The 27,681-nt window shown below is 41.0% G+C and overlaps 2 protein-coding genes across 2 annotated transcripts; both read right to left on the minus strand.

Annotated features, from left to right (window-relative positions):
• Positions 1-438: 438 nt before the first annotated feature.
• Positions 439-8,917, minus strand: SOST (sclerostin). Its single transcript, XM_009670461.2, has 2 exons — positions 6,433-8,917; positions 439-3,355 (listed from the first exon to the last, which is right to left on the minus strand). The coding sequence occupies exons 1-2, from the start codon at positions 6,653-6,655 to the stop codon at positions 2,934-2,936; spliced, it is 645 nt and encodes a 214-aa protein (XP_009668756.1). The 5' UTR covers positions 6,656-8,917; the 3' UTR covers positions 439-2,933.
• A 5,913-nt stretch (positions 8,918-14,830) lies between these two features.
• On the minus strand, positions 14,831-27,678 carry DUSP3 (dual specificity phosphatase 3). Its single transcript, XM_068919332.1, has 3 exons — positions 27,469-27,678; positions 19,612-19,838; positions 14,831-17,109 (listed from the first exon to the last, which is right to left on the minus strand). Exons 1-3 carry the CDS (start codon positions 27,588-27,590, stop codon positions 16,904-16,906), a joined length of 555 nt encoding a protein of 184 aa, XP_068775433.1. The 5' UTR covers positions 27,591-27,678; the 3' UTR covers positions 14,831-16,903.
• Between the last annotated feature and the right edge of the window lie 3 nt (positions 27,679-27,681).

Below are 27,681 nucleotides of genomic sequence, written 5' to 3' on the forward strand. Positions count from 1 at the left end.
GTGTTACAGCATCAGCTTTTTTCCCTTTGGAAATAAGTGGAATTGTATAGATTTGATGTGAAAGACAAACTGAAATATTCGGCAGACACTGCAAGGAGCTCATTCTCAAAGCCACAGTTAGAGCAAGCCAGTGTACCTGCAGACTGTTTACCTATTCCACTTATCCTGTGGTAAGAAACCAGTGAGCAGCAGCTGTGAACAGGATGGGCGTTGAGACAAATATAGTTTTAAGTGCCCGAGGACACCTTGTCCATTGACCTTCTTGTTAAAGCTTTTATACGTGCAAAGAACCAATCATTACATTGTAAGTCAGTCAACTGCAAGATTCTGGACAGCAGAAAACTTCTGCACTTTTAGTAAAAGAGATCTGTGCGGGAGGTTGTGGGGGGTTTTTTTTGTTGTTTTTTTTTTGTTTTTTTTTGTTTTGCTTTTTGGAAGAGCGGATCTTTAAGGTGAAAAGTTTGGGAGAAGGATATTACTGGTTCACCTGTAGCAAGCCTTATACTTTTAAACTGGCTGGAATCCCTCATGAAGTTCCAGATAAAGTGGAGTGAATCTCTTTCTACTGGCTTATCACAGTCGACATAAAAATAAAAAGAAAATGCAGTAACTTCAGGTGCCAGTGAGACTGTGGACCCGCTTTTGAGAGGAACTGAACTTCCACTTTTCTTACTGCACTTAAGAAGCCCTTGAAGGTGCTCGTTCTGACCTGAAAATTAAGTCCCAAGTGCCAAATACCTGAAAGCAAATACAAGTCTGGAAAATGTTATCCCAGATAGCTGAGAAAAGTCTGTCTTTGATTTGTCTGTTAGGCTTCAAATAGTAGTAGTGAAAGGACCCTCATCTGCTGACTGTCTTGGAAAAGCTGTTCATCTTTACAGTATTTAAAACGATATTTAAGGACCTGCACATGATACGTGTTCCAAGCTCAGTTTTCCCTAATTTAATGGGAGACCATCTTTGTTTCTTAAAGAAAAGTGTCCTTGGTAGTTCCTGCAAAGGGGGTTCCACCTTTTCTTTTTTTTTTTTTTTCAGAGAGAAAAATCTGAAGCACCCTGATTGAAAGCTCATGGCCTTATTTGGTCCTTTGGTGGCTTTATCAGGTTGTGGACATCTGAATCGGGAAGTGTCACTGGGAGTAGGAGGGACCTGAAGTCTGCTGAGTTGTTCTTTTCCCAGAGGAAGGAGAAATGAGAATATTGAAATGGCCCTGAGCTGCTCAGCTGCCCAGGAAGCCTTACAGTGAGAGATGTCATGCACTGCAATGAGCAGTCCTAGCTAGAACTTGAGTTTCTTCAGAGATGTGTGGGTTATTGATTGAGGATTAAGGACCCTGACATTCTCTAGCACAGAAATGTAGCTCCCTGGCCAGAGTCGAGCCCCAGACTGTTCTGTGAGTCACAGGCTTTACAGCAAACCGGCTTTAAACTTTAGCCGAAAATCAGTGAGTCTTCCTATAATTAATCAGCGTTGCTACTTTATTAACAATGTAGTGAAAATTCGAAATAACAGACTAATATTTTTTAAAGCAGTACTAATTCTCATCCTCTACAAGGAAAAATATTGCATAAATAATTTCTGAGGAAAAAATAAATACATAATTCATTCTCTGAAACAATAGCTTTTCTCCCTAGATTCTGGTCCCACATAAAATAGTTGCAAAAAATCTATGAACAATGGAAATTTCCATAGTGTATATGATTTTTAGCATAAATTCTACATAGAAAATAAGAACAGTGAGGAACTGTCTTCATCGCAAATTGTGTTTATCTGGTACTAGGGTTAGCATTTCTAGAGGATATATACAGCACGTGAATATTTGCTTTCCGATAATATTCGTTAATGTAAAAACACAAGCACTAGTCTGAATGTTGAGAAGCTAAGTTAAAGGAAAGTTGCTGCCGAACTAAACTGAGCATACCAAAGACTTTTCAGGAGGAATTCGTGGCTTTCAAATTAGCAGAGGCTCGCTTTAATGCAGAACCGGCACTTTACTCCCCGAGCTTGCCTTGCCCAGTCTTGGCAGTAAAAAGTGTACAGCCAGATGATCCAAACTCTACAGAATAGAAAATGTAAATTGAGATGTCTAAGTTGATGCTAAAGTCAATCTTGTCTGCAGGAATAAAGTAAAATCAGCATCTCTTATGTAAAAATTATGCACATTGTTAGCTGTATACAGGACACATCAGTGCGGTTATCTGGTTTGAGAGGAGCATCCATTTCATGAACCGGCTCCGCTGAGTAGAATTGTCCCTAAAACAAATCCGATGTTATAGATGTCAAAGCTCATCTTGAATCTGTTGATCCTGCATTATTCTAATTAAAGATATGAAACAGATTTATCACATTTTTGTTTTGAGAACTCAAGTGTCGTTTAGGGGTGTGTTTTTCCTTAACAGAGGAACCAACTGGGGCATGAGGACATCTGACAGGATGTTAATTTCCTAACAACTTGACTTCATTCACCATAACTGTTGAAATCCCTGATATCGCCAATTTTATACAACTCATTCAGAGTGGTAACTCTCCTGATGGTTCCCTAACCTCACGATTGTCCTGCATCGTAGTGCCTAGAAAAGTTGGAAAGGGCTATTGGCATTCCTGTCACCGTAGTGATTGTCACCATAACACGTCCTCTTTCCTCTGCCTTCCTCAAAGTACAAGCCACGTGACCTCATGCAACTCTCCAAGGTGTACCTCTCCTCTCAGCCTGAATTTAGGTGTTGCTACCACCAGCTCAATTTATCTCATTCTCTTATCAGACTACAGTTGTTATAATCTGATACATTTTGGACTATGTGAGCCTTTGACCCAGCTTAGCAGGAGCAATTGGAACCTCCTGCAGCCAGAACCCCATTCTGCGGCCTGTGAGTCCCATCTGATGTCCTGTAAAATATCCAGAGCTGCTGGGCTGTACCACTCAGAGCGACCGTCTAATAAGCATTTTCTAGCTCAGGCTGGTTGGATTTGCTGCTCCTGGCTCTGGAGAGACGGGGCTTCTTGTTCTTCTGAGGCCTGACAGTTTCCTTCCCAAAGTCCTTGAGCTCAGACTGGTTGTGGTAGCGAGTGTAGCGCTTGCATTTGCAGGCGGTGACAGCTCGGAATTTGTAAGTCCGAGTCTCTTGCTCAGGACATGTCATCTGGATGCGCTGCGTGCGAGTGTGAGCAGGGATGCAGCGGTAATCCAGGGCGTTCTGGCGCCACCACTTCCCTCTACCAATAGAGTTGGGAAGGAGGTGTGAGGGGACACACTGGCCAGAGCAGACCAGTTCCTTGACAGGCTTGACGCTGCGGCAAGGCCCCTCAGTGACATAGTGGGTGGTTCGCATTTCTCTGCAGCTAAAGTCGGAAGCATCTGCAAACAAGAAACACATTAATTCCTGAGTACTTTTTTTCATCATCCTTGCAAAAGCAACTTTTTTGTTTCCACAGCAGGTATCTAGCGCTGAGCTTGAATGACAGATTTTGGAAGGAGTACCTGCAAAGCCCTACTCTTGTAGCTTCTGAGTTTTTGGCCGTTCTAGCTATAAGACCCTTGAATTGTCATGTACAGATTGCTGAATAAAATCCTTCTCTTGCCACTAGGTAAATCCCATGACAGGATTGTGCCGGTGGGCAGTGGAGCTGCTGACCAACAGCCCCAACAGCAGCAGGTACTTGGGGGAATTCAGATAATGATTCTGCTGGCTTCATCCACCTGTAGGCAAAACCTTTCTCCATTTACTCTGGTTGAAATCTATCGACTTCAGAAGTTGACTCTAGCAACAAGGAAAGTGTCTCTTAAGTGATTTATAACTAGCATAACCTGTGTTCCAGGTTAGGGATATTAGCAGATTACTACAGTGCTAAGGAATTCCTGTGCTTCAGGCATTAGACTTTCCAAGCTTACTGCTCTTTGTGATAATCCCACAAGTCCAACATCATTTTTTTTCAGACAACTAGAGGTGTCTTCTGGCTGATTAGAAACCTTAACTGTGTCCCCTCCCCCCCCCCTTTTTTCTTAATGGACAGCAATAGGCAAAGGAAGCATTAGAAAATACAAGCTTTCTGGCGTTAAGAATTGAGAAGAACTTTCTGCTTGTAGGCATAGACCTTTTCCTTGAATAATGGATGTTTGGATGGATTTCTTTTCATGGGTTGGAAGGGGGGGAGGGGGCAACTGCCGAGGGGGGAGGGAGGGGGGGCCCCTTTTGCCAAGCAGAACGCTTTGCTTATCAGCATGCTTGGAAGACATAAAGACTGATTTTTTTTTTTTTTTTAAGGCGTTTATCAATGAACTTCATCTAGGTAACTGCATGCTAGTGCTCTTCTCTTAATCAAAAGGATAACTCAGGTTAACTTGTGATGGAAATCATCAGAGGTCAACTTACAAAGAGAATGCTGTGTCTGTTAGCCCCATTACCTTTGCTGTGTACAAAATGTTTCCCTCCTTCGTACACCAAAAGAGAATTCTGACCCTGAGTCATTAGCGATAGAACTATATTTATACATACTTTTTCATTTTTTAATTTGTTCTTTTCCGTGAAGTGTGGAACCATGATTTTTAGTGGTTGGATTTATATGTATCTAAATACAGCTTTCAGGACTTCATGTTTTAAAAGTTTTATGGACTGCATTAGCCAAATCTGTTGAGCTTTGTCACAAAGCTGTGATGAAAATGCTGGCAACTGAACTCCACGTAGGCTTAGTCTGATCCTCCTGAATTACCTAAGCGTTAGGAAAATTACTTCTTTCTAGGTAGAAAATAACAGTCTGAATCAGATGTTCTGGACCATTGCAGTACATAGGCAGATATGGGTGGCTATATGGCCCTTTGCCTCAGCCATATAGATTTTTTTTCTGCACACACATGTCCTGTCCTGTATGTGTACAGGTTCCACATACTGCAAAATTATTTCATGGTCTTGGGCAACTTCATGTGTCCCAGGAAGGTCTGGCAGCTTTTGGACTATAGTTTTGATTCCTTGTGTTAAAGATGTTAAAATAAGTATATGAGACCATTGCATATCTTGAATGACTATCCAATCCCCTTTTCTCTCGCTCACTTTCTTAAATAAACGTCCTTTCCACCTCAAAAAAAATAGGCACGTTTCAGTGGGCCAGATTCCGTTCCCCACTGCAAATGATGCCAAAGTAGATAGAGGCTAGAAAACCAAGGTATTCAGACGTAGCTACAAAATCAGCCCATTTTGATCTGGTGGTTGCTGGCGATGCCTGTGAGAAGCAGAGAGCTCACTCCTACATATTTAAGACCCTTATGATATGGTACGCTTAAAAAACATGACTTCTTTTTTTTTGTTTTGTTTTGTTTCTTTTAACAAAGAAAAAAATACTATTCTTTCTTTCTCTATTCTTTTAAAATACTGCTAATGCTGTGGCTTTCAACCCCTAACTGACAGCTGCAGCAGCAGGACACAATTCCCTTCCAGTTGTCCACAGAAGAAGAAGTGTAGCTCAGATGTGAAATGCCCAATAGTGGAAACCAAGTTTGACTTGTTGCTATGTGTGTTTGGCAACCAAACACAGCAGTCTGAAAGAATGAAGTTTGGCTTATTTGCCAGCAGAAGTCCTCCTTTCAAACTGCTGGTGCTAGCTCCTCACTTCCTGTCTCTCCTCACAAAGTTGTTTTGCGTCATTGTTGATGTCAGACATTTGGCTAAATACAGTGATATCGCATTAGGAAGTACGTCAGTTGTGTCAAAGTAGTCAAACCGCTCCCAGGATTGCACAGCTCTGCAGGATAGTGAGAGTCCCCGCCAATTCATTTGGGCATAAATTCCCCTTGGGAGTGCGTTAACTTGCGCATAACAGCTTTTTTCTGGCTACTGGCATCTGGCTGAAGCTCCGGCTACTGTTGGCAAAGGACAGTGAGCAGCACGCTTCTCTGGTCTAGCTCAGTGTAAACTCCATGTGACCTTTTCATTGTGTGATCTTAAAGACATCACTAGTATGACTCTTCCTAAATAGTTAAGAAACCTTACTGGCTCTATTACCAAGCCATTGCCCCATCCTAATTTCAAAGAGAGAAAGAAGACCCATGCTGTTTCGCACAATGCTTGCAAGCGTGTTACACAGGGAAATTTAAACCGCTGATGACTGCTGCTTGTATTGTACGTTTAAAAGTCAAGTTTTTCCACAGGTTTTACGTCCTGGAGTTGTGTCTGCACATAGCTCCTGGGCAGGACGGGAATGCATATTGTAGTACCTAAGGATTGTTTAATAGATAAGCCATACCTTTCTTTTATCAGTTAACCCTGACATAGCCCTCCTGATGTTTGCATTGCTACTTCTTCAACAGTGGATGTAATTCCCTATCACTTACAGCATTAGGTCCATACCAAAAGGTTTTAATAAATACCCATAGATGATACTAAATGTCCTCTCATAAACTGTCTGTTAGCATCTAAAACAGTAATACAACATTTTTCTTACCATTAGGGTCTGGAGACTGTTGTATCTGTCTTCCCCCATGCTTTGCCTGGTTCATTGTATTGTTGTTGTCACTGTAAGTCTGCTCCATCGGTGCTTCTGTATTTTCAGTGATCTCGGGAATGATTTCTGTAGCATCATTTTTAAACATTTGCCACCCTTCCACCGATCGAAATGCAATTTGGATTAAGACACAAACAGAGCACATAGCCCAAGAGATCTGCATGGTGGCAGCCCCCAGATTAGCTTTGCAGCACCCTCACAGCCTCAGATCCCAGGCAAAGGCAAATTATTGTCCTTTTTTAAATCTTTTTTAGAACCAAGCCAGCCAATGACTATACAAAGTGGGAAGGGCCAAACAACAACTCATTCATCTAAGCTTTTGTCAGTATGGGTCAGAAATTAAATGGGTGTGTGGGGGTGGTTTAGCAAAAAATACTCTGTGTGCTTAAAAGCTTCTCATATACTTCATTTTTCTGCCTGGTAACAATGGTGGGTGATTGACAAGACTAGGATGAGCTGTAGCCTGACAAGTCTTTTCTGCAAATTTTTCTAACAGTGTTATAATTAAGCTCTGCTTTGATCTCCATATTTGAAACTCTGGTTATTGTCTTTTTCAAGGGGTTTCAGACTCATTATTGGGAACTTTTTTTCTGTGGGGTGTGGGGTTTCTTTTTTTTTTGGTGCCTTTTTTTCCCCAAGTATAAAGTAAGCACAATTAGAAACTGTAGCTCAGTAGTGATGCATTTCAGTCCCTGCAGATAAATGATTGAGGTTTTATAATTTTTGTTTTCTTTACAAAACAAGGATCTCTGCATTTTGTTTCTCAAATGGACTAGAAGAAACAGGGAAGAGCTCTTCTTTTCAAAATGAGAATTTGTTTTACTTAGTTTTCCTTAAAAATATAGGTTATTTGGAGCATGTTAGTAAAGCTATACAGCCAGATTGTTGCACACCGTGCTTTCTGATGTGCTCTTTTGCACTTTTTTTTTTTGCATTTGCATTTGCATTTGCTTTAATATCATTGCATACCACTATTTCTGCTGACATTTTGTACAGCAGATTGTGTGTGTTGATTTTTAGGACATTTGCTTACTTTAAACACAGAACAGGGCCAGACTGATTTGTAATCATGGTACAACCAATTAGAAAAGAGCTGATCTAATACCTAGGACATCTATGCCCAAGATGTGTTCATGTGTCATGTTTTAAAATCTCATCTATGGCATTCTTCTTTTCCCTTGCAGAAATAAAGTGATAGCGGGGACAGTGGCATGCAAGTTCTGTGCCTCAAGACCATAGATATTTCCACATTATTTACAAATGATGTCAGGTTAAATACATTAATCAAAAAGTATCTCACCTTTTAAGTTAGATTAGAAACTACAGTGAGCTCTCATCATAACTACTGAAAACAAAATGTTTGCATAAAGCAGTAAAGCACCTCTGTGCATAGCTGCAATGTTTGTCACACACAGTTCATCCCTGTGAAAATATTTCGTGTAGAACAGATGTTAAGTGAATCACTTAACCAGCATTTTTTTAACAATTAGCTGGAATGTCAATAACAGCCTCTGTGCTCTGCCTTCTGGTCTACCTGTCTGAACACTGCAAACAGCTGGGGCCGTCTGTCTTCTCCCTGCTCCCTAGGACTGATCACCTAAGGCTTGCATTCCAGTCTGACAGTTGCCCTGACCTGGCACGGAAAACAGGTGTCACCAAATTTAAAGTGAGGGGCACATTCACCCTTGGTGTGACCCAGATGAAAAAATAATACATTCAAACAATAGCAATGATGACTTGAGGACGGTTCACCTCTTCTGCCTTCCACACACACACACAGCGACGCACAGCAGATGCAATAGCGGCACTGAGTTAGATGAGCTGTAGCCTACTTATTTTGTATAATGGTCCGTTCCTAAAACAATAGCATCTGAAATATACTGTGACATGCTCTCTCTCCTGCCCTTTCTTCTCCAAAATTACAGATTAACACGTTTTGGCGGGGCCTTTCTTTCCAAATAGTCCCAAGAAGCTCTAAGAGCAATTGTGCGTTGTGTTGCATACAACTGTTTGCACTGTTTCCCTCTCCCTGTCTCCCCCCAGCCTGCATCCTCCTCATCCTACCACCACAGGAGTTACTCTCTTTCCTAGAGAGGAATACAGTACACTGTTGTCTTCATACATGAAACTTTTTTGTGCAGAGTCTGTCAGGATGTCGTTCTTTAATAACGAATGTTGCCACATCATTTGCCGGAGATGTGCTGTTTCCTTTCTTCCTATAAACAGCAGCAACAGGGCTGATTATCTTTCATTAATAACTTCCTCTTACGCTCCAAAGCAATTAATGCTGGTCTACGCTCCAAAGCAATTAATGCTGGTCTGACAAATATAGGAAGCCCAAATACTTAGCCCTTGCAAAGGTTTCTCCAAGCACAATTTTTTTCACTTACGACTAAATCTATTTTCCATTCAAGGTATTGCCCACCAAATAAAAAGGATTCTGAAGAAAGGACAGATGCCTGCTTCGAAAGCTGTGGATTCATCTTCCTTGGAGGATTCTTTTTGTAAAAACAGGTTAGATGATCATGATCAAATTATATTTGAAATTGTGTATGAAGATCTCTTAAGCTCTGCTTTCAGCCCTTATAATATAGCTATTATTCTTTTATTCAGAAAAGAATCCTGGGGTGCATTAGGAAGAGTGTTGCCAGCAGGTGGAGGGAGGTGATCCTGCCCCTCTACTCAGCCCTGGTGAGGCTTCACCTGGAGTCCTGTGTCCAGTTCTGGGCTCCCCAGTACAAGAGAGGCACGGCACTACTGGAGAGAGTCCAGCGGAGGCCTACAAAGAGGATGAGGGGACTGGAGCATCTCTCCTCTGAAGAAAGGCGGAGAGAGCTGGGCCTGTTCAGTCTGGAGAAGAGAAGACTGAGAGGCGATCTCCTCAATGTGTACAAGTATCTGGCGGGGCGGGGGGGTGGTCGAGAGAATGGGGGCCAGCCTCTTCTCCGTGGTGCCCAGCAACAGGACAAGAGGCAACGGGCAGAAACTGAACCACAGGAAGTTCCATCTGACCCTGAGGACAAACTTCTTGACTGTGAGGGTGCCTGAGCACTGGCACAGGTTGCCCAGAGAGGTAGTGGAGTCTCCTTCCCTGGAGATACTCAAAACCCGTCTGGACGTGATCCTGGGAAATATGCTCTAGAGGACCCTGCTTGAGCAGGGAGGTTGGACTAGAGGATCTCCAGAGGTCCCTTCCAACCTCAACCATTCTGTGATTCTGTGAAACTGTAACGTGAAGCTCTAATGGCCCACAAGAAAAATAGTGGGGTTTTTTTCCTTCAGTTTTATCTGAAAAAGTGGGGAAGGGTGACCAGGCACTAAAAGCAAGGATCTTAACTCAGTATTCTTTTTGTCAGGGCAAGAATACCAGTAGCATAGTGACCTTTTCCAAAGTAACCTGTGTTTGAAGAGCTGATAGGTCACAGCTCATGGCAGAATGGGAGTGCAGATGAAAAGCAGAACAGGAGACTAGAACAAAGTTGAGTACTGGTAATCTCTGAGGAACCGTCACCTATTCGCTCCTCTGTTTAAATGTCTTCAGAATTGTGTCTCTCTACTTAACGAAGCTCTGTTTCTGTTAATTTCTTTTCACATAACGTCTGCATAGAGAGTATTTCGAGGTTCATGATATCATTGTCAGCGTTAGGCCTACTACAAAGAATCACACTTACAGCAATTATTTTCAGATGAAGCATAAACGATTTCTTCCATGCAGTTTCACCCTAAGTATTTAAACAATCCCCTCTTTTACCGGTCTTAACACTTACCTGTATCGATGACTGGGAGAAATCATGGAAAAAATCTAGAAAAGCCAAAATTGGAAGCTATATTTAGCCTCTGGCTTAAAACCTCCTGTGCACAATTTAGGAGGGCAGCATTAGTAGGGGCAAGAAAAGCAGCCAAATCCTGTTAGGCATTCAGTTTCCTTAACTATAAAAACACTTTCACTTCCTGTAGTTGGTTGCCTATTCACTCTATTTTCTGCAAAAAGGAAAGCAGAAGTGGTCTGGGCTGCAGCCCCCATGAACAATTCATTCTACATTGTTAATGAAGCACAGGAAAAAACAAAAATCATTTTTGATTTTATAACATCGAGGACACTTTCATAACGACCCTCCTTCTTCCCCCCCACCCCGGGTGGAACCGAGTTTGAGACCACTATCCGCAGAACTGGGATACTATTATACTATTTTCTGAGCTGAAAGAACACCATTAGTCTAGCTAAGAAAGCATCAGATGTATTGGTGGGAGCGGGTACAACTAGTAAACTGGCATCCTATACTTAGCCTGAAGCCTTTACTGCTGCTGTCTGGACTCAGACTTGTGTCCTACTGAGCTTAAATTGCAACACTGTACTATGAAGGCAAACGCATAGAAAACAATTTCTAAAATCAGTTCTGCCAAATGTAATCTCTGGTGCTAAACGTACCCCCGCAATAGCTGGGGCCGGGGTTGTTGTGTTAGATATCCAAGCACTAAGATACACGTGCACAGTTTATAAACTTTTCTGTGAATTAGGCTTTAATTTGCACACTGCCCAGGAATTCCGTTTTTGACAAGCTCAAGAGCTTCCCTGCTTCTCAAACAGTTCTCTTCCCGAGATGCTGCTGAGCCAGCCTTGCCTGAGTAACTTTTATCTTTCTCACGAGAATTCTGCTGAGCCATGTGTGGCCGCCTGAATATATCAGGCTGAATGCTATGTTGTGAACTCCTCTAAGAAGCCAAGAAGAAACGGAAGCTTAGTTTTCTCCCACCGGAGATGAGCAAACGCATTGATAAACCGTTGTGGTGAATAACCTTTTTTGATACTAACAAGAGAATACATTAGAGTCATACAGTAGCATCACCCAGAGATGGAATTATGACTATCTAGTGAAGAATAGTAAGCATACAGCTCCATCTGGTGGGAGTCAGCTAGCCGGCTCCCTTGAGATACTGGAATTAAAATACAAAGCCTTAATTCAGCTGCACGCAACCTGAGTTTGTAGGGTTTATGTCCAAAATAAACCAAGGAAGAGGTTATCTAAAGGGTAAGAACTGGAGTCAGTCATTGCCCATTCAAAAATTATAAGCAGACATTCTTGATTTACTCACAGAATAGAGCTGCATTTAAATTCAAGACAGACCTATCCCATTACTTGCTGTATTTGACAAAGACTCTATCATTTTTCTAGTGTGGTACTTTCTGTAGGACATACTGTCTCCCTAAGGGAGTTGCTCGGCTACCAGTTTTAATTTTTGGTTTTGCAATTGCACAAGATTTTAGCCATACCTCTTGTATTGTCTTACTGCTGTGTAACAGATATCTAAGCTGATGAATGATTAATAATGGTGAGAGTTGATTTAGCTAAAATTAGTGTTGAAGAAGTTGTTTCTAAAATAGTGGGTGAAATTAACAACTCCATGATCAGCTTGGTTCAGGAGCCTATCTATCTGCAGAATATAAACCAAAATGTAGCACTGTGCACATCAATCCAAATCCACTGATTACTAGAAGAATGATCTGAGATGGCGGCAAAATATATGCAAGGTCCAAAGCTACGAGATGGCACAAATAACAACAGTCAGCAACAGCAGCTTTCCACAAGAAACGTACATAACCTTACTGTGAAAAAAGTAGAGTAACATATATGTATGATTAACATACAGTAGCATTTAACTGTTTGTAAACTGGTTGACAAAAGCAAGAGTTAATTCTTCAGCGTAACAGTCAAAGCCCAATCTATAGTAACTTCAGTCATTGATCTCACTATCGACATACAATAAATTTGCCATATGCTTAGTCAGATTATTTGTACTTGAGAATGTACCAAGCCTGTATGAGTGATATTGACTTGGTACATCTGAATTTTTGAAATAAAGCAGTACCAGGAGAAAAAAGGGGCTAAATCGGCTATTTACTACCACGCTAACCTTCCTACTAAGAATTATTTTTTTGTTGATGCATATATATTTTTCCAGTTTAGTCTCTACCAGAGAGAGTGCTTTACAATCAAAAGTAGACTTAACAGCTCCACGTATATAAGAAGTATACATCAGAAAAAGAAGAGGGGTTGTGAAAAGCCTGTGGAACTATTAACTGACTGTGAATGATAAGAAAAAAATTCTGTAGACAGTTAGTACAGACTGTTTTTATCTCCAGGGCCAAATAATTTGATTATTATATAATTTATGGATTTTAATTATATTTTCAGTAGGGCATTACAGACTTCTAACTCCCAAGTTTCCGTAGAAAATTACCCCAAACAAAATCAAAGGCCTGGTTCACAATTGCTCATCTGGATTCAGAGTTGCAATGACATACACAGCATGAGTTAGCTAGCATAGCATAAGGATATGAATTCTCAATAACAAACCCTTGGAAGCTACCTCTGAGGTCTGTTCTGTTTTCAGTTTATTCATTGATAGAGCCCAGACAGTAATTTTAGAAGAAACCTCTCTGCTATACTAATGAGACTACATTGGATAGTCCGTCTATGCTAAGACTCTTCTAGTAAACTAGCAAAACTGATTTAATAAAGAAGGGAAAAAAAATCCTGCTTCCAATTCAAGTGTAAGAGATTGAACTATTTCTGGTCAAGAGACAACATCTCATTGAACATATTTAAATGATGAAAGTAAACATTGCAAATATCACATCTACTGCCATGGTTCTTTTTTTTTTTTCTTTTTCCCCTCGGCATGAGGAACATATACCTGACATAAGCTTGTCTTTCAAGTCAAAGAGCGTGTAGTGTTATTATATACCGTGCTTTTCATCTGCAAAGCCTTTTATGAAGTTTAATTAATTCTCACAAGACCAAGAGAGAGAAGTGAACTCATGTTGCAGGAGAAAAACATGTCCAATACTGACACGTGCTCAACATCCCCAAATGGAATTACAGTATGGTTTATACTGGCTGCTAGCCTTGCATTCATATGCTGTTAGTCTAATTTTGAAATAGCTTTGCAAAATGCTCACTTGTCAGCAGTGCTCTATTGCAACATCCTTCTGTGAAGTATTTTCTGGCGGTACCTTTGGTTCAGAGTAGCATGCTAGATACAACACTGTTGTTGTCAACAGTGTAGTCTTAGCTGCATGGCAAAAGGATGAGGACAGAAAGCGCTCCGAAAATGTCATTTTTGCTTTGAATCTTAATTTTAAGATAGAAACTCCTCCTCTGTGCTTATATAACGGGTGAGATTTGGTTCAGCATGAGATAACAAGGTCAATTTATTTGTACATATATGATCATTTTAGAGGAATTATTATCTAACCAGACTTTCATCTTTGCTCCGTGTTACAAAATGCTAGTAGTTCCTTCCCCACATCTTCCCTCCCCCCCCCCCCCCCCCGGGATTTGACAGGCTGGATATCCTTGTTCTGTGACAGATGCATATTCTACAGAGATCCCATCCCTTCTCCAAAGCTCTTGTCTACACAAAAACTACCATGCTGCTATTCAGGATAAACATATTCATATAAATCCAGACTACCCTATTTTAGCTATCATCAAAAGATTTTTAAACACCAAAAATGTTATGTTTCTGCTTGCTTATTTGTTTTTTAAAATACCTTCTCCAGCTAGCATGCTTGTAAGGAACACCTTATCTCAACAGGCAGCTACATGGTAACTTCATAAACAAAAAGGCATACTTCTTCTGATATTCTGTCAATGTCACATTATAATGGTAGAAAGGTCTCATTCCTCTTTCTACACAATCTTGCCTTCCACAGTCAGAAAGAGACACACAGATGCACATGGCATATGATTATGGATTAGAGGAATATAAGCTCTTCTTGGTCCACTAAGATAGGCAGAAGAATTTGCAGCGTTCTAGTACTTAAACAGAAAGATAAAAGAGCAGTGTACAATCCATTAATGGAGCAGTGGTGTGACAGCCTAACTATTTTTAGCCTGTTCTAAAGGCAAAGTTAGAAATGGTTGAGAGTCACCTATCAGTAACTCAGACTAGGATATGCTGTCTCAGAGCTCAGTTTAATTAATTTATGAGCGTCTTTCTTAGTCTTCTCCCCCGCATATTACAACACGTTTGTTAATTAAGTTTTGTTGTATTGAGATAAATTGGCCAGAGTATCCCTGAAGTTACCACTAGAATGGAGCAGTGTCCTATGAATCAAAAAAAAAAAAAAAAAAAACACCTGGAACACATGAACCTTTTCTTGTATTTCTTGATTTATCTCTATTTTTAGACAGTTGTCGACCTGTAGAACTGTACAAAAGCATCACCATTTTAACGCATTTTATCACATTCTAACAAAACATTTGCTTTTTAATCTGACAGCTACTAGCATTTTTATACTCTTTGGGATAGTAAAAAAAAATCTAATACCAAATAGTTTGTTTAGTCGTTTATTGGACTGGAATTTTTGAGTTCTAAGTAACAAATCAAAGCCAAAGTGCATGCATGTGCACCTCTGTTTGTTTGTTTTTCCTGTAGCGTGGATAGGTGTTATGAATACACAGTGCAGGCAGAGAGAGGAAAAAAAAAAATCTGGGCCCACAGTAAACATTTTAAAAGTGTGATTTATAAATAAGACTGCTGAATGAAAAAGGCAGTATTGTAGAAAAGATAAGGCCAGCATTCCTATTCCCCACACGGCATAACATGAAAAAAGTAACCAGGAATTTTGAAAACAGCAATTAAATTCGATAAAATGGGAGACACTGAACAATTGCAATTGCAATTATCCTAAGGAACTCTCTACTGCTAGGTATTACTGAACCATTCTGCTTCAGAACAAGCACTAAATATTGACTGACTGTAGGGAGGTGAAAGGAAACACTTGCTATGCAGTGTTCCCCAGTTGTTCCTTTAAAGGCCACAGAAGACAAAGTACTACTTGTTGGTAATTCCCATCCTGTGCAAGGAAACTGAAATAAGCCCCATCTTCAACCAAAATAATCATCTCCGGAGTTTAATTTCAAGAAAGCTATCCGATTAAATGGAAAAAAGGCAAACCAACTAGAAGTAAAACAATCTATGTCCTTTGTGATTTTTGATAAGTGAATTGAATGTACAAAACTGTGGAACTATGGTTATATGCATTACTAATACAAGAGTGTTTCTTGTTAAATAGTGCTAGATTTTAAATCTGTACCTACATTAAAGCACATATAAAAACTGAGCATAAACATCTCAGGGTTCTATTAGTTTAACCAACAACTCTTGAGTTCTTTGTGGGAGACCCTTTGTATTAGCACAGTGCTATGCTAACTCACTCACATATTTACCCACTAGGTCAGGCATACCCTAAACAAAGCTTCCTCTCCCAACATTGCAATGACTCATTTCATCTGCCATGTCAGACAGAGCCATGACTTCATTTATTTTATTAGAAAGGAAATGTTTGCTAGTCCATGTGATACTTAGCAATTCTCACTTCTATGTAATGGAACCATGCAAGCAATCCAACAAGACAGAGTGTACTTCTACAAACTGCTTTGCAAGCACCTGTGCACTGCCCTCCTGAAAGTAATCTACGTATGTGCTGGTTCAGTTCAAGCTTTCAAGTTTAATAAACAGTGAGGGTCAAGGGAGACACTATAATCCAATACAAACCTCAGGAGCCGTTCTATTCTGTCACTTAGGACTTTACCTTACATCTCGTACAGGCATTACTTGATACAGACATTCTTTCTTCCTTGCTGAAGTTTTTTCTTCAGCATTTACTCTTGACTTTTTTTTCTAGTAAGATTTTAAAATAAAAATACAAAAATCCCGTTAATATCAGACTACTTCATGTCAACCGCAACAGCAAAAGAAACAAATATTCTTGGAAATCCAGCGTGTATTAAGATGGGGCTCTGAATGTCTTTACTACCACACTTGAATCCTCTGTGTGTTTTGCGTATACCCACACTAAACACAAAGCTGTATACACATCATTTTACATGAGAGTGCATCTGTGCATTGGCATATATACTTCTTCATTCCTTGAAGCTCCTACACTCAGACTTCAGGCACCTGTGTGTGTGGAAGAGAAACTTTAGAAAATACAGTACTTCAGTTAAGAGTGAGCGAAGAGAGACGTGTTGGGGCTCTCAGAAAACGGTGTTCTGGTGGGATACAAGACAAGGCTTAAACAAATCACCGTCAAGGTCAATGCAAAGCACATACATGGCAGGATCTGCAGGGGGCTCTGAAATACATGTGAAAACAGCTGTTCTCATCAGCGTTTCCCCTCTAAAGACGCTTCTTTACTGCAACAGCTCTGAGAAGTGGGAGAATTTTGTGCCATTTTAAAAGACCCAGAGTTTGCAAAAGATACTTACACTAGACAAGAGCAGGAATTGTCTCCCTCACATTACGTGACCTAGCTTGGTGGTTGGGGTTTGGGTATCTAAAGCACTTAACACATATCCTTTTACAGTTTGAGAAACTTCCCAAAATACTACTGTGCTCTGTTTTAGGGCTTCAGTTTGCCCTCCTTCACTAATCGCTCATTGAGCTGGCAAAGCTGCCTTAGAAAGCCATCATTGGGGCCAATCTCTCGCTTCTGCCGGACAGTGCTCAATGCAGACTTGACATCCATGTTCTGGCGAAGCATGAGGTAGGCGATGACTAATGTAGGAGAACGGCTGTAGCCCTCACGGCAATGCACAAACACTTGGCCTGCAGGGAAGACAGGTCATAGGGTTGTTAGGGTTACATTAGAATCTAGGATAGAAGAATAACGTGAACTAGCTAGGATATAAAAGGTAATAATATTAATCCTCCAGCAGCCTGGAACTCAAAATTCTGAATGCTAGAGAAGACATAGAAAACTTGGAGGAAAGGTGCTACCACTGTTAGTAGCTACTCAATCTGTCATCAAGAAAAATGCAGAAAAAAGAGGTCGTATAGCACAAACATTCACACTAAAACGTATTTGCTGCTATATTGCAAAGATTCAAACTGTGCCCATTTACTACACTTCTCCACTCTTTGTGTTTTGGAATAAGCCTTGCCCCTGAAGATGACCAGTAATGGTCATCAAAAATAAATGGCACACAGTTTAAAATACACTGGACTGAAGACAGAGGGTACAGAAAAATATGCTGTTTGTCATATACTACATCTTTTCAAAGATACTCAGCCTTTACACTGCATTACTGGTAATTCCTATGCTAATTCTATGCTGGATGACACCTGGCTTCCCTGGCCATTTATGAAGTCACATAAACAAGTGTGCGGCAACAAAAACAGGAAGCATCTAATCACACCCATGCCAGCACCAACAAAATGCTTCCAGCTAACTGACTGGGGAAGTCATTCCATGTATTTGTTGGGTATCCAACAACAATAAAACAGGCCATTTCTCCCTGTTAGAAATCTGACTTGATTTGATTCTCTCTCAGTTGCTTCCTCTTTGACCTGCTTTTCCAGACATAAAAATGTTCCCCTCCTCAAATGCAGCGGCAGACGCAGCCCCAGGCTAGTCTCCAGAGTAAATTATTTTCTGAGACAAAGAGAACAGATGAACTGTATGCATACATTTTCATGATATCCACAGTTTGCTCTGAACCATACAACAGAAAGCCCATTACCACATTTGCCTTGATCTGCAGTCTTGATTACAAGCAAGTTAAAAAACAAAAAACAATTGATTCTTAACACTCAACATTTATTGAGACCCCGTAGCCATAAATTAACAATATTTAAAGATTCGTAAGCAGGTAAGAGGAAGAGAGTTCACTTCCCCTCTGCAAACGTTCTGAAGCAAAAGGGTTTCTAGCCTTCCTCTGTGAGAAGCAGGGAGTTTTACAGATGACTTTAGTAAACCAAAGCTGTCTTCGTTTAGCTGCCTTCCAGAACTTCATGCAACTACAATGCTAAAATGAAATTGCAGGAGAAGATACTGCTGCACTCTTCATCGTCCTTACCCAACCTGCAATAGTTAACCAAGACCACCAAATTTCAGCAGTGAGCTAATCTGAGAACTGGCTCCAGCTTAACAAACTACAAAGTTCCTCTTTGTCTGCCATGGTAAGAGAACAGTGGCAGGCCTGGTGGACAGCTACTAAGACTGAAAGAATCTGACCAGATAGAACTGTTAACTGCAAATTCAGAGTAATTCTGTGACCGCTCAGATTACTGTGAGGTATTATTAGTCAAACTCAGTTGGGATAGCCACAGCACAGCTAGCACTGTTAAACTGCTCCTACCACAACCTATTTTAGCAGGTCACAAAGCTAACTGGAAGAGCTGTATTTTAATATTTAGACCTTTTCGTACTGTACCAAATTTGAGGTGTAACTTCTTTCCATTATGAAAAGCAAACCACAGCTCTAGTCCACCTTTTTGCCCGTTTCAGAGAAAGAACTCCTAAAATTACGGGAGTTTCTCTTTCCTCCTCTTTCTTGCTTCACGACTGAACATCAAAGAAATTAAACATATGCAGAAATAAGTGGCATATTGAAAAAGTCGGACAACAAGAAGCACTGTCTGGCCCACTGCACTATGTCCTCGGATTTCTGCTCTGAGGAAACACATTTCTCTACAATGTGGCAATCAGCAACATAGCAAATATTTCCAGCCTTCTTACAACCCAAGGGAATAGTGAGACAATCGTCATTACCAAAAAAAAAAAAAACCCAAAAACAAAACTTAATGCAATAATAGCTCTAAATAGGCCACAGTCTCTAAACTTTTTGCAGACTCGGAGACACTTTGTAGAAAAGAACACAGCAGGTGGTGTGAGTATTCTTCAGCTATGCATTACCTATATCAATCCTTCCTCTAATTTATAACTTCCAGTGTCCCAAAACAACTTTTAGACCTTGCATTTATTTTCTTGATTTTTCATGTGATTCACCCCATGTCTAAAGAAAAACAAGAACATATCCTCCTAGAAAGGCACTGTTTTAGGATACAGTAGCTGTTTCACTTTCAAAGTCATTCCTGCAATGACAGACTTCCATTTGCCATATAATGGAGACCCACATTTACAGACAGCAGATTAAGATGCTTTTCTGTGCATTCAGGTATCTTTGATCCTGAGTCTTGATCTGAATTCCTGACTAGGTTGTTCAGCCAAGAATCTGAACAAAATCATTTAAAACAGTGAAATAAATGACCGAGAAAGGTATACAATGCACCGAAAGCAGGGCAGAAAAGTATTTCAGTTTGCCTTACCATCTTTCTGGGAAAGTGCTTTCTCAATAAAATCAGCTGCCTCCTCGAAATAGCGACTGAGGTTAAATTCTTGCGTATCGTTAGCTTTAATGCCATGGTATCTGATGCCTGTGCCTTCATAGAACTCTGCGTTAGTGTTCACATGCATGAATGACTTCCCCTCCGCTGCGTTCAGAACATGGGTTATCCCCAGACGCTGCAGCCTCATAATGTTCTTGGCTATGAACCTGTATGATAAAAAGTGTCAAGAAAACAATTAGAACTCGATGAATTGTGTCAGTATTTATGAAGCCCCCAGAAGCTATTGATTACTAAAACCTCTGATTTTCCTGTTAATAGATGCCAAATATACTGTACTCAGAAATAAATTAGCTACAGTTTACATACCCACAGAAGTATTTAGGGCCATGACGGTCACTACTTGTGTATGAAAATGCCACTTTCTTGGGTGACAACTGAGCAGAGAACACCTGAAACTTAACCTGTTAGCCCCTACTACGGCGTAAGTTTATAACTCTTTTCGGAGCATACAATCCTGACCAAAGTAAGAAAATACTGGAGATACCAGAAGGCCTAGGATAGTCACTCCTGATGAGTAACCATTATCTACATAAGCGAATTTAAGAAACAGTTATAAAAAGCCTCTACTGTCAGCTACCAGTGCTGCATGGCTAGAAAAGCAGTACTTGCTACTCTAGTAGACAGTCCAGACAGACAGACATTTTATCTGAACTTAGCCTTTCTTCACAGCATCCAGGATTGACAGTCTGATACCCCTATCCCTCCTCCAAAAACTTGCATGTGGGGGGCAATTGAAAACAAGGTGAAACAGCATAGGCTCCTTCTCACAGTAACATAGAATGTAATTATAAGTAACTGTTCCTGCATCTTCAAGGGTCTCATCTAAGGACTCCTACAAGGTGTAGTCCTCTGTCCCTGTGTTATCCAAGATCCTTGAAATCATGGAAAGATCTGGCAAGACTATCCAAAGGCCAGCAGTATCGAGATACAACTCAGCCTTTTCCATTCAGTGTTTTCATTAAAAGTGTTCCTACAATGTTTAGTGTCTTAGTTGAAATCAGTATCTGAATGGAGAAGAATCCAGCTGAGTGATGTTTAAGATGAAAGACCTCAGTACTTTTAGGTAGCGAAATCCTTTACAACTCCTCAGTTCTCTCAAATACCTAAATAACTGTAGCAGAAACACCTGCTTCCATCTTTCAGTGGCTAAGATAGCACCCTAACCTGTCAGTAAAGAATCGGGGAGGCTGATACATAACAATCATGCCTTTCAGGCTTGATGATAACAATTAGATCCAGTAATAGTGCTATATGCACTGATAAAAGCTCCATTTGGTACAATGGCAAACAATTCATCTACTTAGTAACACAACTGACTGTGAATAAATCTCCCCTTTTGCAGAAGAACACAACCTGTAGTAAGAAGAGGTAGCTATTAAGTAAGAAGAAAGGACCATTAGCTCCTTGTTGTAAAATCACTACTTTTCATCCCAAGTTTGATTACTCCCTTATATGTCAGTTCCAATATTAGCCTCGCTTTCTTGGAGAGAAAAAATATACATATATATATTTAATTAAACCTTGTGTCTCCCAATAAAATCTGAGCCCACTGGTCAACATTAGTAGAGCGTGATAGAAGATGACTAGTTTGAAAGATAATTCAGTTCCTGCACATTTTGTGAGAAGGGGCAGCCTAAAATCCCTTTTTTGTTTTGTTTTTAAAGGTGGCTTTCACTGTGATTCTAGCTGAATGTGGAAACAGAAATCTTTTAGAAAATCTCCCTAAGGCTCCAGACCTAAATTGCAAATACAAGGAGTCTTAACATTAAGCAGAGCTCCAGATGAGCATCTGTGCAGTATCATTTTGGACAGGCTTGTAAGAGACTGTAAGGTACCTAAGGGTTTTGGCTGTACACTTAGCTACTCTAAAGAAAAATTAAAATAAGTATCTGAATTAGTTAGCTTAAATAAGTATCTGAATTAGTTAGCTTATTATCCACATGCATCTCTGAGTCCTGTGCATTCATTAACAATTTTCATGTAATTCAAGGTTATATGAACATCTAGAGCATTCCTTTTATCCTAATGACTGTTCACCCCTTAAATTGTACTGTAAGCAGATGACTTCTTATGCGTGAGTGAAGCTTCTGCGTTTTTTGCTGCCTGTGCCCAGCAACTATGGCATTGAGACAAATATTTGTAAAGACTTCATTACCCAAACAAATGTTGACAGATTTTCCATCTGGCAGGACATCATCTGTGCCAGGGGACAAGCATCAGTGCCAGGGGAATTCTGCTTGCAATAAAAAAGTAAATCCTACAGAACAAGGCCAAAGCAAAAAGTGTTAATTCAGCAGTGAGTCCCCGTGCTTAGCGTGGTGAGTATATGGTATAAGTGACAGAATACATAGCTGACACTGACTGGAATCAATAGGAACTTGTGTCCTGGAATCACGGCTGCCTCTGGTAACACTGACTGGCTCAGCTGGAGGCAAACTCCCTCTCAGTGAAAGATTTCCACAGATTTATAGCTGATTTTCTCTACTCAGCTATAGCTGAAAAATCCATATACCATTTTCTCCCATCCCAAGCAGTCCTAGGATCTCTCCTGTCCTTAACATTTCTGTCCAACTGCATTACGTTCAAACGCTAGCTCCTCTGAATAGTGAAGAGAAGCTACCGTCAGCTCCTTCTATTTCCCTAAGAAAATTCTAGGGATCTTATCAGTCTGAATATGGAGATTTCCTGGCCCTGGTCCTGTAATTTGAGTATAGTAGTAAAAAGTGACTTCAGCACAGATGAAGATTTACCAGCCATAAAATACATGTCTTACAGATCCATGTATCAGGTAATCAAGGGTACATGAGGCTACATAGGATTGCCATATGGCATTATTCATGCCCCCGGCCACCTCAGCAAATAAACCAAGACCTTAATATGGAGCAAGAAAATGCCAATGACTAGGTAACTCTCTCCCAGTCTTGTAACACATTTAATTGTTATGTCTACAATTCTTAGGTCTACTGTTATGTTCATGGCAAACTGTTTCCTCACCACTTCCTCCTCCCTTATAGACCCTGAATTTTATGTTAATTTCAGAACACCTCCTTTCATATGTATTACAATATACCTGAATTTCTAGCACGTTAAGAACAAAGAATTGCTTCATGGGTTACCCACACGTATTCAAGCAGCCACAAAACTCAGATTGGGCATTCATAACTAGAACCTTTTTAGCAAATGCAGTTCTGGACATCTGGTTTCAATTGTTACAGGCATCCAATAGTCTGTGAAAAAACAACATAACTCCTTACTCAGTAGTTTAGAAAGCTAAGCTGTTTATAAATGCAAGATATGCTTGCTTTCTGGCAAAACACTGGTTTTGACAACACACGGTCCTTTTGAATAACAACCCTACCCTCCAGTGTGTTGCCTGCTTCCCCCGTTTTTGTTATCTGCAACCTTTATGAAGATGTATTCTGTCCGAATGTCCTGGTCATTAAGATGCTATACTCAAACACATCTTCAGTTGTACAGTAATAGAAAATAATTTGTACTTCCAAGGTATTCTGAATTGCCTTAATGTGTTATTGCTTGAAAAATATATAATCATGCTACTCTGTCACGTATATAATAATTCCTGTTTTGACTCTTGCCTTCAGGAACATGGTACTCTTTGAGAGGTTAGAATTATCTACTGTAATATGCAAAAACATTCTTTTCAAAATATTTTGTTTTATCATTTTACCTCTGTGTTTTCATTAGTTATTATCTTCATGTATTATTGCATGGAAGATCTACTACTTTGGCTCTATCTGTTACTTGAAGTTATCTGACAGATGAATTGTTTTCTGCACTGTGTCTCAATTTAATCTCTCATCCGCCTGAATGTTTCAGCAGTCTCAATTTTATCTAAAGATGAGTCACTCATAAGGAGAGACAGAAGTATCCCTATGCAGAATATTCCAAAGATTTCAAACAGAAATTTCTGAATCTCACTCAGACGTTTTCATTTCTTTCTGCATTAAACTGTTCAAATCCCCTGTTCTTATGTCAGGTATTGGGATTACAAACTCCCTCTGTTAAAACTCTATACAGATATGACTACTCTGAATTCTTACTGTTTTAAAATTTCTGCCACTTGCAGTCTTTGTAAATATAGCCTTATACTGCAGAAAGGGTTTGATCCATCCAAGTCAGAGCAGAGATCTGAATGCCAGAGCAAATATCGCATCACTCTCTTCTGCTATACTGCCTTCCCAGACTTCCTTGTAGCCCAGTGCAAAGTGCTTCTGACAGCTCCTCAGAGATTAGCGAGGAGATCTGTGCGACAAAGGCCAAAGCCAAAATATGCATGTCTCAAGCCACCTATTCATACAGGCTATCTGTGAATCAAAATTTTAGCTAGATTTCTTTGTTATTTAGCACAAATGAAGATTCAAGCTGCTCTATTGTGATATGAGTTACGATTCTTACTTCAGTGTGCGTTCTTAGAACAAGAATAGCTGAGTAATAGAACATTTTACAAGAGACATTTCATGAGAAATGCTGTGATTGCCTTAACTTTCTAGTCTAACGTCTATTCTAGTCTAGTCTAACGTCTTTCTAGTCTAACGTCTAGTCTAACGTCTAGCTTACTTTGCAGCAAGATTGTATCATATTAATTGCATGCTTGACCTTTCATTTTCACAATCAGATTAAATAACTGCTTAGAATTTGTGGCATTCAAACACATCTGACATTCTGTACCAGCACAAAATGGCAATATAAAAATGATGCTTTATTGTATTTCAGCAAAAATGCCATGCACACAATTATAACAGCATTATCATCTGTAGTCAGAGTCCATTAGGGACAGAAGAGACGTCTGGAGATTCTTAACTGCAAAAGAACGTGTCACTTGGAAAGCATCTGTGGATGAATAACTATATGCACTTTGGGAGAGGACAGGGAAGAGGGTGTCACTCTGCTAAATTTGTGACATCACTGCAGTCACTGGAGAAAATTACTGAACCCCATATACTGCACTGCCGGCTGCTACACAGGGAGCTGTATTTAGACAGGGAATAATTTCCGATCTTAGTCTTTCTTATTTCAAGCTATGCTGTCCAGAGGTCAAACTGCTTATTTTCACTCAACGCACATTCCCACCAGGAAGAGCAACATGCTTTACAACATAACCTAAAGAATAATTGAATGCATAAAAAAGTTAAAGTGATTTATAACAAATGACAGATGTACCAGGTGGAGCATGATCTGCTGGAGTGGGTCACTGTTCATTTAATATCCATGCAGCTGCTCACTCTTCAGTCACTTTGGGGAGGTGAGTGCTAGTCAGACACATACTGTACCAAGACAGCTTCAAATTCAAGATAGACTCCAAGCTCTGTGCAAATGCTAGAGCAGAACAAGACAGGCTAACGAACTGCAAATACAGGGCCCAATCATGGCTGTGGCTTATTTCTTGCACAGAGTAGTAACATGCATTGTACACTCTTGGACCCACATATGCCCAAAGGCTGGGAGGCCGTGTGTGAAAAAGATTCTCACTTCTTCAGTAGTTTGTAGTGGAAGGAGTCGAGTCGGAGAAACAGATCTCCTGTCTTTAGCCTTAACTTAACGTGAGGAGAACGCAAAAGAGGGACAAACAGCTGGAAAAGACATGTGAACAGACCTGCACAGTTTCAAATTCTTTCAGAATGACAACTAATATACCAAGTGCTAGTTACACTAGAGTAAACCACACCTCCATCTAGGACAAAAATCCTATTTAAGATTAGTCTTATTTCCAGCTTGAGACTATCAAAGTTCAGCCTTCAGCGACTGAATCTTAATACATAGTCATCTGTTCAGCTAGAGCTCTTTATTTTCTTAACTCTCTGTGGATGCTTCAACAATATTATTGCCTACTAAGTCTTGATAAATTAAGTATGTTGTCAGTTTGCCATTGTGAAACAGCTTTTTCAGTCCACAAAATTATTTTTTATCTCCAGATGTTCTCCCAAATTTTTCAGCATCTTTTCAAAAGCGCTAACAGCAGAATCAGACTTTGTTTAATGTGCCCCTAGACCAACTATCAGCTAAGCTGTTCTTTTGCCCCAAACTTCATTAGCGCTTAAGATTTTTTCGATTGACAGTTATTGGATAAAAAGCCCTTCTCGGAGGTAAAGCTTTCCAGTAAATCGTTTTCATCCTGCAACTTACACATGCATTCTCTGTTCCTAGACAACCTTGCTTCTGACTGTACTAAAATCCAAACTGTTTAATTAAAACCAATTACTGAACAACGAAAACCACTTTGCAGTACTAAACTACCATCAAAATTATTTTTAACTGCACAAATCACCTATTTACAGACCTTGTAGGCTTTGATTTTATTTCTTCCAGGTAACTGCTAAAAATATCGAGGAGAAGGTGGCTGTCAAAAGTCAGCTTGGGCATCGAGATAATAATTTTGGTCCTATCTCTAGATGAGCATGACCTGCATCAACCAGTAGTGACAAAGGTCGAGTTTGGTTTGGTACAGAAGTTAACGAAAACCCATGGGTTTGACTTGCATTTCATTAGTAATTACAAGCTCCAAATGAGCTCAAGGATCCACTACACTACACACATTGCAAATAGACAGTGCCAAATTTCAGAGAGAACGTGTACAGAGATGCAGAAGGGGAAACTGAATCAGCAAGAGATAATAGGAATGGAACGCATAACTGAAGTCATAATCTTGGTGCAACAAATAGAATAGTTGGGGTTGGCAGGGACCTCTGGAGATCATCGGGTCCAACTCCCCTGCTCAAGCAGGGTCACATAGAGTGGGTTGCCCAGGACTGTGTCCAGTTGGATTTTGAAAATCTCCAAGAACGGAGACTCCACAACCTCTCTGGGCAGCCTGTTCCAGTGTTCAACCACCCTTAGAGTGAAAAAGTGTTTTTTTATGTTCAAACAAAATACATCTGAGAAAGAAAAGGGGTAGTGCTGAACCTTGAACATAACGGCTTTTATCACAGCCATATTTGTATCCCTCTGGCTCCCATCATGTGCATGACTATTTAATTAGTATGATGTTTTGCAGGGCACAGAGTGCACAGATTCATTTGACCAATCGCTGATAGGGGCAGATGACTCCTGTTCAAGTCTTGCTTCCTTCAAGTAGTTTTGCACATGGTTAAACTGAGCTCTAATATCCCTGTTGCTGCTATGCTTACCCCCCTTGCTCCAGCTTCTTCCACTCTCCTAACATACGTTTATTACAGAAGTGCTGCGGCGTGACTTCAGCAGATGATGCTGTACATACACCTCACAGCATCTTGTCTCTACTCCCTTTCTGTGTGGATAACCAACAGTGCTGACCACCGCTAATTAGCAGGCGCAGGAAATATTAAGGGGGAGGAAAAAATAAAAAAGCCCAGTGCTAACACAACTGAGATGTGTTTCATGCTTAGTCTGGGGAGCAAGTTAATTTGTTCTGACCTTATTTCAGTTCTGTTTTGAGCAGGACAAAAGGCTAGCGAGCGTTCTGGCAGGCGCCGCTGAGGAGCGGCGCTCTGCGCTGCGCTGCGCTGTGCCGTGCCGCCCGCCGACAGAAGCCTCCCGCCCCGCCGGCCAGGCCGCGGCCGCCGCCCCCAGCCCGGCCCGGCGGCTGCCCAGGGCCGCGCAGGCCCAGCAGGCCCGGCGTCCCGCCCGCTGCCGGGCCTCCTCCGGCTCAAACGCCCGCACAGGAGGCTGCTCCCCAGACAGCCCTGCGCGGCCTCGCCCCCCCCTGCTCCGAGCTCTGCGCTCACGCACCCGCCGCCGGCCTCGCCCACCGCCCGGCCCGGCCCGGCGCGGCGCACTCACGCGTTCCCCACGTGGATGCGCGGCACCACCTCGTTGCTGTGCGCGCTCGGCAGGCTGTAGCAGCCGCTGCCGTTAGCCAGGAGGTCGTTCAGCTCCTCCACCGAGATCCGATAGTCGGACATGGCCGGGCCCGCTCCCTGCCGGCCAGGCGCAGGGCCCCGCGGCGCCGCAGCTCGGGCCGGGCCCGCCCCGCCCCGCCCCGCCCCGCCGGGC

Source organism: Struthio camelus, chromosome 25, assembly GCF_040807025.1.
Source record: "Struthio camelus isolate bStrCam1 chromosome 25, bStrCam1.hap1, whole genome shotgun sequence".
Classification (NCBI taxonomy): domain Eukaryota; kingdom Metazoa; phylum Chordata; class Aves; order Struthioniformes; family Struthionidae; genus Struthio; species Struthio camelus.

Coding starts and splice junctions, on each gene's coding strand:
- SOST (XM_009670461.2), bottom strand. CDS start 6,655: ATGCAGATCTCTTGGGCTATGTGCTCTGTTTGTGTCTTAATCCAAATT. Junction 3,356..6,432: donor ACAGTCTCCAGACCCTAATG/GTAAGAAAAATG, acceptor TCTTGTTTGCAG/ATGCTTCCGACTTTAGCTGC.
- DUSP3 (XM_068919332.1), bottom strand. CDS start 27,590: ATGTCCGACTATCGGATCTCGGTGGAGGAGCTGAACGACCTCCTGGCT. Junction 19,839..27,468: donor CGCATCCACGTGGGGAACGC/GTGAGTGCGCCG, acceptor TTTATCATACAG/GTTCATAGCCAAGAACATTA. Junction 17,110..19,611: donor AGCACTTTCCCAGAAAGATG/GTAAGGCAAACT, acceptor TCTTCCCTGCAG/GCCAAGTGTTTGTGCATTGC.